Source organism: Ranitomeya variabilis, chromosome 2 (genome assembly GCF_051348905.1).
Source record: "Ranitomeya variabilis isolate aRanVar5 chromosome 2, aRanVar5.hap1, whole genome shotgun sequence".
Taxonomy (NCBI): Eukaryota; Metazoa; Chordata; class Amphibia; order Anura; family Dendrobatidae; genus Ranitomeya; species Ranitomeya variabilis.
The window spans coordinates 475,677,646-475,691,277 of NC_135233.1; the positions used below are offsets into that span (position 1 = coordinate 475,677,646).

Sequence of the window (13,632 nt, forward strand, 5' to 3'; positions counted from 1 at the left end):
GATAAATAGTAAACTCTTTACCAATTTTTACCACAATTTTATCACAGCTCTATAAAAATGTCAAATTATAAAATGTATGATGATAAACGTAGATCAGTCACATCAGCAATGTTCTGCAAATTTGTAATGGCATGAAAATAGTATAGCATTACATTGTATTGACACAATAGAGCAGATACGGTTTATTATTCTATCTACTGGCAGATACGTACATCTGGAAAATCTTCATCAATGGCAAACACGTGAAGTTGTTTCGTCTGGTCACTAGAATCCCGGACAAAGCTTCTAATTTCCATATTTGAAGGGATGGTTCCTGCGTAATTGGACTTTTCAAATCTTGGTGGGAAATTATTTTTTTCCTTTACTTCTATCTGGACAGTGGTGGTGGAATATTTTAACTCATCATTAGTTTGGTAAGCCTGGAAAAAAAAATAGTAACAGCCTTTATACAACACGCCAATGTAAATGCATTCCTATATCTAATTGCACTGTCTGCTTATCCAAATTAATTATCAAAGTTCACTATCTGCATCAGGTATATAAAGTTCAACTAAAAATCCAATAACTGATACACTGTACGTATTACATTGGTGGACTCCATAAATTCTATACAGGAACCACATGGCTCTGCAGTAACATTTATCTCCTTTGCAAAATGCATTTTTGTGTGATTACTTGTCTTACTGTTTAATGCTGCATTATTTTTGAATATTATTAGGCTAACAAAAATTAAGAAAATATCTTTTGTTATCTTTTATTTCATACTTTGTATTTTGTTTTTTGCTCAGTGCACTCAACGTGAATTCTGAGCCATATTTGTTTTCGGGTGTTTGTCAGCTCAAACTGATAGCTTAAGCTAAGTACAAAGCCTTGTAGGGAAAATTCACCTTCCACATTCTCTCAGACTTTGAACACTCCAGGTTCCTGGTTGTTACAGTGGCATTGCTTTCCCCACGGGCAGAGTAATGTCATGCTTGGAAGCGAGGAAGGATACCTTTTAGCAGGTAATCACAAACATGCAACATGTTCTTACTCCAGGCCAGAAGGGGGAGCTCTGATCCAGTTTGTGGGTGGCTCCCCTATATATATTCTGGCTGGAGGGAAAGTAGTGAGTAGTCTGTCACAGAGCAGTCAGTGAGGGAAGTCTGTCAGAGAGAGACAGAGAGAGGAAAGAGGAAAGAAGGAGGAAAAGGAGCAAAGGAGAGTGAAGAGCTAGTGGTTAGCTGCGACTGAGCAACCTCCACGTTGAAGTGCAGATACTGGTAGCCGGAAAACCGAGGTTGTGGGGGTAACTCTATGCCCCACGGCAGAAACCATTGGACAGCAAATTGCAAGTCATCTGTCCACCATAAACACCTGAAGGCAAATTAACGCATAGAGCCTGGGTCGTGATAGAGATCCTGTATAAAGGCTCGAGTTACCTGTCATGCGGGTTAGTGTCCTACCTAAAGGGGACAGAGAGAACGTGAGGATCTTGTGTGAATCCTAAGGCAGCAAGGGACTACAACTCAGCGCTAGAAGGAAGGCTTCCAACTCCACCTGTGATCCGGTACCCTGGACTGTGGCTGCCTGAATTCTACAGTAAAGAGGTAAAAAGACTGCGACTTGTGTCCTCTGTTTCTTTCTACACCATCTACCATCTTTACCTACTACACCGGGAGCCCTGGGGACCCAACTTCACCTGATGGAATCCATACCATCCCTGCTACCATTACATCACCCCAGTGGACCCCTTTAAGCAGCGTCGGCCATCCCTGACCGAATACCACAGGTGGCGTCATGAACATTTATTATTTCACAAACCTCATTTAAAGACTTCTCCCTTAATATGGGCACCCGGGGCCACGGACCAGGTCACCGCCGCCGTGACACATCCCTTTAAGTACCAAGTACCCCACGGCCCCGGTGGGTGTTCCATAGGCAGAACTCCTCCTGCAGTCTCCTGCTAATTGAAAAGGCTTTGGCCACATTGGAGGAGTGCTGATCCAAGTAAAACAAAAAAACAGGGTACAGAGTATGAATTATGCCACAGCTGTATACAAAGACATGTAATTTACATCCAAAAATGTATACTTTTAGGTTAGGGACCCACTGAGAGGTTCAACGTGACGTGGTAGTTGACTTCATACAGTCTGATCAAATGTTAAACTAAGAACCTCATGTTCAGTTTCGTTCATTTTTTCGTAGTGGCATTAGATCAATGTATGATTTTTGAATGTGTAGTCCAGGTCTTTTTGCTACAGTTATGGTATAATTTTAGATTAAACCCATTTAGTTTCATAAGGTCTTAGCTGGTCCACTCCTGACCCATAAATTGTAGGCTTTTTTGCCCCGTAAAGGTAACAAAACAGGACAGGGACCCAACATTTGAAGGACGCCTTGATGTGGCAGTTGAGCACACATATATTGGCCAATTTATGCGCTAGTACCTTCTTTTCTACTGTATTTTTCATAGCAATTTTTGCAGATGAATATTTCATATACAGTGTATATTATATAGCATTTTTTTCATTTTTTCTATGGCAGTAATGCATCTTCAATGTTCTAGAGCAGTGTTTCTCAACTCCGGTCCTCAAGACCCACCAACAGGTCAAGTTTTCAGGATCTCTTAGTATTTCATAGGTGATAATTTCATCACCTGCTTCAGCATTAATTCCATCACCTAAGGAAATCCTGAAAACTTGGCCTGTTGGTGGGTCGTGAGGACTGGAATTGAGAAACACTGTTGAAGAGTAATCATTTTTAGTTTATATGCTAGTTTCATAGAGAGCAAGATTGGAGCAGAATTTTCAATGATTTCCAGAACACATTCAAAGAAAAAAAGAGTCAGACGGCCGTATATCTCGAGGATCGTAACCCAATGCTCGGACTGGCTGGCGTCACTCCTGACCCAAGTGAGGCAGCATGTATTTCTATGCAGCCGCCACTCTCAGGTCGGGAGAGCCACCGGCCAGTCCAAGCATTGCATTGCGATCCACGTCCGAGTTATACAGCCGTTTGACTCTTCCCTGTCACACAGCACTTGTTATAAGTCCTTTCTTTCTGGAATGGCTTCCTATTTCTACCTGCAGCTCAGCGTGATCTTGGTACCTACCATAATTTGCAGCAGGATTGTTCCCAACGTGTCTACTGGATTGTTCATTGTTATATTTCCATTTGCAACACCAATATCAAATATATTGTTACCGTTCCCTAAGCAAGAAAAAGAAGAAAGATTTTGTTAATAGAACATCACACTATGAATCAAATGGTCGGAATAATTATGGTTAAATGACACCGTCCAGTCATATGAAAGAAGTTCTGCCGTATGATGAGAAGATTTCATTAAGAATTCCTCTTCAATGCATCTAGTGCATCTTTCCACTGGGTAACCCAACGGCAAGAAATAGGCACCAGCCATGGACTGACGAACATTTCTGAAATAATTTAAACCACTTGTCTGGCATAAATAATGAATATGTTGGGCAGTCATTGTGCAACTTCAATTTGCATTAAATTTTTGCAATTTTTCAAGGAGTTTTCAGCCAGAAAATAGGAGAAAATTCCTAAATTAATTGTGTCCTCTAAGTACAGCACAGACCAAAAGTTTGGACACACCTTCTCATTTAAAGCTTTTTCTGTATTTTCATGACTATGAAAATTGTACATTCACCCTGAAGGCATGAAAACTATGAATTAACACATGTGGACTTATATACTTAGCAAAAAAGTGTGAAACAACTGAAATTATGTCTTATATTCTAGGTTCTTCAAAGTAGCCACCTTTTGCTTTGATGACTGCTTTGCACACTCTTGGCATTCTCTTGATGAGCTTCAAGAGGTAGTCACCGGAAATGGTTTTCATTTCAAAGGTGTGCCCTGTCAGGTTTAATAAGTGGGATTTCTTGCCTTATAAATGGGGTTGGGACCATCAGTTGTGTTGTGCAGAAGTCTGGTGGATACACAGATGACAGTCCTACTGAATAGACTGTTAGCTGTTTTTTTCTTGCCATAATACAAATTCTAAGTAAAGAAAAACGAGTGTCCATCATTACTTTAAGAAATGAAGGTCAGTCAGTCCAAAAAATTGGGAAAACTTTGAAAATGTCCCCAAGCGCAGTGGCAAAAACCATCAAGCGCTACAAAGAAACTGGCTCACATGAGGACCGCCCCAGGAGAGGAAGACCAAGAGTCACCTCTGCTTCTGAGGATACGTTTATCCGAGTCACCAGCCTCAGAAATTGCAGGTTAACAGCAGCTCAGATTAGAGACCAGGTCAATGCCACACAGAGTTCTAGCAGCAGACACATCTCTACAACAACTGTTAAAGGGAACCTGTCACCTAAATTTGGGGGGACCGGTTTTGGGTCATATGGGCGGGGTTTTCGGGTGTTTGATTCACCCTTTCCTTACCCGGGAAAGGGTGAATCAAACACCTCAAAACCCCGCCCATATGACCCAAAATCGGTCCCGCCAAATTCAGGTGACAGGTTCCCTTTAAGAGGAGACTTTGTGCAGCAGGCCTTCATGGCAAAATAGCTGCTAGGAAACCACTGCTAAGGACAGACAACAAGCAGAAGAGACTTGCTTGGGCTAAAGAACACAAGGAATGGATATTAGACCAGTGGAAATCTGTGCTTTGGTCTGATGAGTCCAAATTTGAGATCTTTGGTTCCAACCACCGTGTCTTTGTGCGACGCAGAAAAGGTGAACGGATGGACTCTATATGCCTGGTTCCCACCGTGAAGCATGGAGGAGGAGGTTTGATGGTGCGGGGGTGCTTTGTTGGCAACACTGTTGGGGATTTATTCAAAATTGAAGGCATACTGAACAACCATGGCTACCACAGCATCTTGCAGCGGCATGCTATTCCATCCGGTTTGCGTTTCGTTGGACCATCATTTATTCTTCAACAGGACAATGACCCCAAACACACCTCCAGGCTGTGTAAGGGCTACTTGACCAAGAAGGAGAGTGATGGGGTGCTACTTCAGATGACCTGGCCTCTACAGTCACCAGACCTGAACCCAATCGAGATGGTTTGGGGTGAGCAGGACCGCAGAGTGAAGGCAAAAGGGCCAACAAGTGCTAAGCATCTCTGGGAACTCCTTCAAGATTGTTGGAAGACCATTCCCGGTGACTACCTCTTGAAGCTCATCAAGAGAATGCCAAGAGTGTGCAAAGCAGTCATCAAAGCAAAAGGTGGCTACTTTGAAGAACCTAGAATATAAGACATAACAATAGAGTGTGAAACAACTGAAATTAAGTATATAATTCGAGATGTGTTAATTCATAGTTTTGATGCATTCAGTGTGAATGTACAATTTTCATAGTCATGAAAATGCAGAAAAATCTTTAAATAAGAAGGTGTGTCCAAACTTTTTGTCTGTACTGTATATAAAGGAATTAGACAGAGTAAGTAAAGCTGCCTATTATTTTTGTAAACATGGTCAAAGTGCATGCAGAAAGTACTATCATGGGCAGACATTTGAGATACAGTAATTATCAGACAAATGCAACCTACAGATGTATCGACCGTCTACTGTACATTAAAGGGTGCAGTCTCACGGCTATGTAAACTGGAATGAAATCTGCCCGCAAAGCACGGACTGGCCGGCGGCTCTTCTGAGCTGAGTGTGATAGCTGCATAGAAATATGTGCAGCTGTCACCCTTGACTTGGGATACATACAGTCCATACATTGGGGGCAGGTTTTGATCAGATTTATATGGCAGACTGACTACACTCAAAGCATGAACGCTCAGCTCAGTCAAGCATATATTTTTAAATGGGAAGTACATCATAAGCAGTAACTTCATGCGAGCTGTCACGCTCACGCCCTGACTGGTGGGCATGAGCTCGGGGGGTTTGTGGCCCCACTGTGCCAGAACCAGACTACCCTGGAAGGGGCGTGACTATGACAGCTGCCTTGGTCTTCACTGGAGCCTCTGATGGTGAGGTCAGGCTTGTGCGCCAGGCAGCTGCCAGGTGCTACTCCAGGGTGGTGTCTGGCTGTGGCTGCTGATCCCACTTGGGAAACAGGAATACCAGGATTGGTGCGGGCATCAGGCAAGACTAGCAGATGAGCATTGATGAAACTCAGATGAGTAGGCTGGCATGGCTGAGACACAGAGCTGGCAGAGACACAGGACTGGCAGGAATGGCAGAGACACAGGGCTGGCAGGCACGGCAGAGACAGAGGGCTGGCAGGAACGGCAGAGACAGGGCTGGCAGGCACGGTAGAGACACAGGGCTGGCAGGCATGGCAGAGACAGGGCTGGCAGGCACGGCAGAGACACAGGGCTGGCAGGTACGGCAGAGACACAGGGCTGGCAGGCACAGCAGAGACACAGGGCTGGCAGGCACGGCAGAGACACAGGGCTGGCAGGCACGGCAGAGACACAGGGCTGGCAGGCACGGCAGAGACACAGGGCTGGCAGGCACGGCAGAGACACAGGGCTGGCAGGCACGGCAGAGACACAGGGCTGGCAGGTACGGCAGAGACACAGGGCAGGATGGTGTGGTGTATGAAGGAACAGGTAGGGACCTGTTCACACAGGAGGTGCAGGTACGGATATGATGTATGAAGGAACAGGTTGGGACCTGTTCACACAGAAGGTGAAGGTAAGGAAACAAGCAGGAAGGAATGATTTATGAAGGAACAGGTTGGGACCTGTTCACACAGGAGATGCAGGTAAGGAAAGAAGCAGGAAGGAATGGAGTGTGAAGGAACAGGTTGGGACCTGTTCACACAGGAAGAAAACCGCAAGGCTGCAGATAGGAATGGTAGAGCAGCAGGAGATGGAGCCGCAACAGAAGCTAAGCAGAGCGGAACCGCAAGGAATGCGAAGAGAAGCTGCAGCAAGAGGTTTCTGCAGCAGCAAAAGCTAAGCAGAGCGGAACCGCAAGGAATGCGGAGAGGAGCTGCAGCAAGAGGTCTCTGCAGCAGCAAAGCAGAGTAGAACGGAGCAGAACCGCAGGAGTGCGAAGCAGAGGCAAAGCTGCAAGAGAGCGGAGCCCAGGCAAAGTCACAAGGGTTCAGAGCAGGCAGAGCCACAAGAGTGCAGAGCATAAGCAGACTGAGAACACAAGAAAAGACACAGCAGGGAAGGAAGCCACAGATAAGAAGACAGAGCTAGGACTAAGTTCAGACAAAGTAAAGGAACAAGAAAAGGTACAAGAACAAAAACAAAGCAAAGGAATGCACAGGTCGAAATTCAGCATTGATCAACAGCTACTACCTGAGACAGAGGTCTACATCCAAATTAGTTGCATTAATATTTTGTACTTACCGCTGATGATAGTGTAGGAAATAGGGTCATTAATGCCATAATCTCCATCAATAGCATATAGAGGGCCAGGGATCAACTCTAGGGGCTGTGTCTAAAATAAAAATATTACTGTATGATTATTCATATTACAGAGATTTTTATATAATCATCTGCTGACATTCTACTTATTTCTACTAAAGTATTGTCCTGGTGAAAGCAATTTTCCATTGAACTGACTGGGACTGAGCTGCAGTAACCGTCATCCATACCAGGAGCGGACACAGCCAGGAGAAGGGCCCTATGCCACAACAATATACGGGCCCTTTGCAGTCTAATAACGCATAATGCACCACTAGCTTTAGAGGGGATAGTGGGCCCCTTATTTCCTGAGCTGCAGATGGCACCAATATGTCCGCCCCTGATCCATACAAATAAGCCGCTTGGCCTCTTGCATTGCTTTACCCTGCACTGTCCTGATCACCATGGGTCATTCCCGGAGATAAGAACCCCATTATCAAGTCTCGGAGAGCCCGTCTAATGGTTGTAAAGAAGAACATCCGCCATATAAGAATGTCACCTGGATGGCATTTCTATTGACTATGATAATATGACTAAATAGTATAAAGTGCAAAGGTTCAGTCTGACACAACAGGACATCAAATTATGCTATTTGGTTTATTGCCATCCCGCTGACGCACATGTTACACTGGTGTCAGCCATTTGCATGACTTATCTTATCACACATACTATGGTTGCATAGCAACCTCTCCACCTCCATGTCAGGCTGTCGTCACTCCACCTCCATGTCAGTGCTGTCATTGCCACTCCACGTCCATGTCAGTGCTGTCATTGCTACTCTACGTCCATGTCACTGCTGTCATTGTCACTCCACCTCCATGTCAGTGCTGTCATTGCTACTTCACGTCCATGTCAGTGCTGTCATTCTCACTCCACGTCCATGTCAGTGCTGTCATTGCTACTCTACGTCCATGTCACTGCTGTCATTGTCACTCCACCTCCATGTCAGTGCTGTCATTGCTACTCTACGTCCATGTCACTGCTGTCATTGTCACTCCACCTCCATGTCAGTGCTGTCATTGTCACTCCACCTCGATGTCAATGCTGTCATTGCTACTTCACGTCCATGTCAGTGCTGTCATTGCTACTTCACGTCCATGTCAGTGCTGTCATTCTCACTCCACCTCCATGTCAGTGCTGTCATTGCTACTCCACGTCCATGTCAGTGCTGTCATTGTCACTCCACCTCCATGTCAGTGCTGTCATTGCTACTCTACGTCCATGTCACTGCTGTCATTGTCACTCCACCTCCATGTCAGTGCTGTCATTGTCACTCCACCTCGATGTCAATGCTGTCATTGCTACTTCACGTCCATGTCAGTGCTGTCATTCTCACTCCACCTCCATGTCAGTGCTGTCATTGCTACTCCACGTCCATGTCAGTGCTGTCATTGTTGGCCTACCGCCATGAGGTAGATGACCCACTTTGAAAACGTAGAAGAGTCAGTAATGAAAACTCTACTGTGACATGTAGAGTATAAAGAATTTAGGAATCCCTGATATTAGCATTACCAGGCTAAATATGACCTCAGTTTCCTGGAAAGTATCACAAAGCAGTTTCTACACCTAAATAGAAAAAATCTGATTAATACAACATTCACACATCTGTGTGACACGTAATAGTGCTGTCCATTTTTTTTTAATCAAAAACAGATCGGTGTCTCCCGTCCGTGAGGCTCTGGGCAGGTCCAATTCTCATCCATTTTGCTTATCAGACTTGGCTATTAAAGTCTATGGAGATCCGTATGAGGCCACATGTACATGTTAAGTATTTGGTGAGTTTTTTTACCTCAGTGTTTGTAAGCCAAGACCAAGAGTGGAACAATCAGAGGAAAAGTATAATAGAAACATGTCACCACTTCTGTATTTATCACCCACTCCTGGTCTTGGCTTACAAAGACTGAGGTAAAAAATTCACCAAATACTCAATGTGTGCATGTGGCCTTAGACTTCATTAGGGAAACAGCACTCTCCAATTTTGGGTTCTTGGTAATGACGAGGATTTTATTGGCAAGACAATAATTCATGTATTCAATATTTGTTGTGACGTTTCTGCTCCTCCCGAGCCTTTATCTCACGGTCACAAAATGCAGAAGAAAAAACTCTGGTTCCTAAGTTGGGTTCACGCTGGAGCTTCTGGCAAAACTAATGGAGCAATGTGCTCTTGTGAATAGGAAGTTAGAAGTGGTGTCAAGGTTTTTTGAGTAACCTGAAGAACCTGGAGGGGGAGGCTATCCTGTGATCCAGTCCTGGGCTTTCAGGCCTAATAACAGCAGCTGGGTTAGCTTAGCAGTGTGAAGTGTGTTGAGACTGGAGAAAGGCAGAGCTGCTGGTTAGTGTACTCCGAAAACAGAGGTGTTTGTTTGGTGAACACGATTAATACAAGAGTGAGCTGCTGGAGGAAATACCAAGGTTGGTGAGGCTGCAATATTTATGTTGTTTTATTCTGCCTGAAGAAAAAGACTTTTTATGTCATTCATTGATACTGAAGAAAGCTGTTTTCATTTTGGAGCTGTAAAGTTTATAAAGTTCTATAAACTACATGCTCTTTAGATATAAAAGCCTTTGCCACATGTATCCAAGAGGCTACTCGAGAGCGTAGACCCCTGCGCCATGTATTTATACTCTTGTCTCACCCGGTAAAATAGGCAGTTATCAGGAAACTCCAATTCTCCTGAGAGGTGTAGATGTCTGAAATGCCATAAATGACTCTCACAAACAATAGAGTATATACAGTAGCTTGTACTTCAGCTACTGTATCCATAAATGTAAGCAAAAATATTTCAGAAAGTTTAGCAATATTCATCTCAAAGTCAGAGATCAAGAATCAGTAAAAACCTCCATACACTTACTATAGCTTCTGAGCGGTTCACACTAGTTGTGTATCCATCACTAATGCAAACTTTATTCCCAATTATTCTGCAAGGCTGGAAGAAAGGCGGTTTATCATCTGCATCAATGATATCAATAATTATTGATGTTGTGGCTGTGAAACTGGGATTAACTCCTGGAAATTCAGTGTCCTAGATAAAAACAGATGATGCCGTGTTCAGTAGAAATATACCCAAAAAATAGAGAAAAATAAAAATTAGTTTAATAAATAAAAGTCCAATGTAGCGGACAGCTCCTTTAACAATACCATCTGGCTACTGTACAAAGATTGTGGCTGACTGTATTCATGAAGAAATCAACTTACCCGAGCAGTAAGATTGAGCCGTACGTGGGGATGGAGGTCATAATCCAGAGGTTTGTTCACTGCTAACAGTGGATAGGTTACAGAGGATAGTCTAAAATAATCAGCAGTATCCTATTATCGAGGAAAAAACATACTTAGTAAAAGGCAAATATTAGTATAGTAATAATAATATTATTTTTTCTGCTCAATGGCTTTTTTTTAACACTAAAATAATAGATGCCAGGATATGCCTTCACTTACAATTCTATGGGGTACGTCCACTAATTATTTAAAGAGGTGGCCACAATTCTGGTCACTAGGCTGTTAACACCTACTTTGAGAGCAGCATAATGTAGAGCTAGAGAGCTTGATTCCAGTGATGTCTCACTTACTGGGTTGCTTACTGTAGTTTTGATACACTTACAGTTTTATTGGCGTTGGATTATCACTAGAGGACAAGTATAACTGCTGCCATGAAGTCCTCCAAAACCAGGAGTTCTGTATAGTCCAGCCCACACCACTGATTGGCAGCTTTCTTCCTATGCACTGTGCTCACAGAAAGCTGACAATCAGTGGTGTGGGTGGGGTTATACAGAGCTCAGCATTCAGAGAACTGGTATATCTGCTGCAGATAAAGCTGTCATTCTATCAAAACTGCAGCAAGTAGCCCAGTAAATGGCACATCACTGGAATCAGGAGCTCTACCCTTTCAATATGCTGCTCTCAGATGACAGACTCCCTTTAAGCATTAAAGCTTCCTCAGACTTTCCAGGCATAGTGATGCTGCTGGACGTACATGTGGAGGACAATGATGCCATTTAGGGATGGCACGTCAAATACTAAAAATTAGATATCATTTTATTGTTGTTCTAGAACACAGGTTAGCATTAGCAACTTATGGCACATATGCTCTTTGGCACATGTGTCATACTTGCCAAGTAGGGTGCTGTGGAGACACGGGGATCAGCGGGTGCCCTAGTCCACTAATCTAAACTGCATGGACCAGAGATCATCCTACCAAATACATGATCTCCTTTTACCATGGGTGTAATTCTACTCAAACAACACTGGGTGAGGGTAAAACACTGTGGCAATACTTTATTGAACCACAAAAACAGGCAAATAAAACGTACAACAGTCCCAGCAAAATACTCAAGATGATGCAAATAACAGAGTCTCACCCTTCCAGTGACTCACTGGGATAAGAGCAGCTGTTATTTCAGAGCTTCCACGGCTGACTACCCCACCTGTGGCAAGCGCAGAAAGAAGGTAATGACAGACTTAGGAAGATGACAGTCCATTGAGATACAAGGCCAGGTGACCGGAGGGTCACAATCTGGCTTCTCCGAACATCTCCATGTAGCCAGGTGACCAGTGGGTCCCATTCCTGGCTTTCCCAAATGTATCCATGGGGCTCAGGTGACCGGTGGGTCCAAGTCCTGACTACCCCAAATGTATCCATGGTTCCATGATGGTCGATGGAGCAGATCTGTATTCTTTGTGCCCGCGTTGGCATCCTGTACAATGTCAAATCTGTGTCCCTCGTGATGGAGCCATGATGTATTGGCTGCTGTCTCTGGTTCTTTGGATCTGTGAATATCTTGGTTGTCTTGATGTCTGGAGGTATACATCCTTTTTATAGTTAACAACTGTCCTTCAAGCCAGCATTCACAGGTAAAGGGGAAGAATGGTGACGAGGTCAACTCGAATTGTTTGATTGTGTACTCTATTTGCATAGTTTTTCCTCCAAACTAGCTGGCCTGGACAATGTGTAATCAGCATATCAGCAAATATCATTGTTCAATTATCCTGTGTCTCTAGTCATCCAGGATAACAGCACAATATGGAACAACAAATTGACAACTTACAAGTCAATATTACAGGCTTACACAAACAAAATTCTGTGTTTTCTTGACCAACAAGAAAGAAACACAAATTCAAAAGTCTACATATAGATAACTGTCTATTCCTCCTGGCTTACTGAAAAAAGCTATCTGGTTAATTAAGATAAAATGCTGCGTCGTCACAGGTACTTATTCAATTGAAACCTGCACACACACATCGAAAAATAGCACCCATCAGATGAAGTAGTCAGGTAAGAGAGCAGGTGTTCATAAAGAGCTGATCTGTGCCGGCATATTGTCTGCCCAGGCACACTGCAATTTTTTTTTCAGTCCTGTAGTTCTCACAGCTCCTCAGGGGTGGGGTCATCTGTCTGTGCTCATTGGTTGCCTCTAAGTATTTAATTAATGCTCAGACTATTTTTTAACTTGTCACAGCCAAAACTCAAACTCAGGACCTGTAGTACGATAGGCAGAAAAGAAATTGGATGCCATACGGACCATCAGCTTGGCATCCGATTTTATAGATACATTACAATTCTGTAGCATAGAAAATTGCAAATGGTCCTGTAAAAAATTAAAAGCTGCTGAGTAAAAAAAACAGATTGCACGCAGTCAGCACACAGATGACAAATTAAAAAAAATAATCTCACTCTAATGGGTGAGAATGGAACCAATTTTTTTTTATATGTAAGTGCGAGAGAATCCTTAAACATCATGAAAATGGAATACTGCTAAAAATGAAATGCAAAAGAAGCAAAGCACAGCAATAGCAAATATTTCTTGTCCACTTACCCTATCTTCAGCAATTAGCTCATAGTAGAGGGTATCCCCATCAGCATCTTCAGCTTGTATTGGAGAGCCAATGGTGCTGCTCACTTGCAGACTCTTAGGATACATAAAAAATAATAGATGCTTCATAGAGTATGCAAATCGGGTCATTCTCTAAAAACCTAGTGGTTAATAGCTCTATGTCAAAAACTTTTAACATTGCCCTTCTAAACTAATGTCTCACTCGCAGTAGCGTAGCTACCGGGGGGGGCCCGCCTGGTGCTCAGGGGGGCCCACCCAGAGCTACGCTACTGTAACTGTATCGGCGTGCGCAGGTTCTGCGGCAGAGCATGGAGAATCGATCTCCCTGCTCTGCCGCCCGCTATGGGGCCCCTGTGCAGGACGTCACCGCACGGATGAGGGAAAGAGCGCTGCGCTCCTTCTCCCACCATCCCCCTGTCAGCGTCTGGGGTCACCGACACCGACGCTGACAGTGAGCGCGATGACATCACCACCCA

General features: G+C 43.9%; 1 protein-coding gene across 7 annotated transcripts in view; it reads right to left on the bottom strand.

Annotated features, from left to right (window-relative positions):
• CDHR5 (cadherin related family member 5) overlaps positions 1-13,632 on the bottom strand; it is a 78,036-nt gene that overhangs the window by 30,618 nt on the left and 33,786 nt on the right. For all 7 annotated transcript variants that reach the window (XM_077287801.1, XM_077287802.1, XM_077287800.1 and 4 more), the window contains exons 5-10: positions 13,139-13,231; positions 10,524-10,634; positions 10,180-10,350; positions 7,271-7,361; positions 3,095-3,192; positions 213-419 (exon numbers count right to left, since the gene is read on the bottom strand). In XM_077287801.1, coding sequence (XP_077143916.1) covers positions 213-419; positions 3,095-3,192; positions 7,271-7,361; positions 10,180-10,350; positions 10,524-10,634; positions 13,139-13,231 — 771 coding nt within the window. The remainder of the gene's footprint in view (positions 1-212; positions 420-3,094; positions 3,193-7,270; positions 7,362-10,179; positions 10,351-10,523; positions 10,635-13,138; positions 13,232-13,632) is intronic.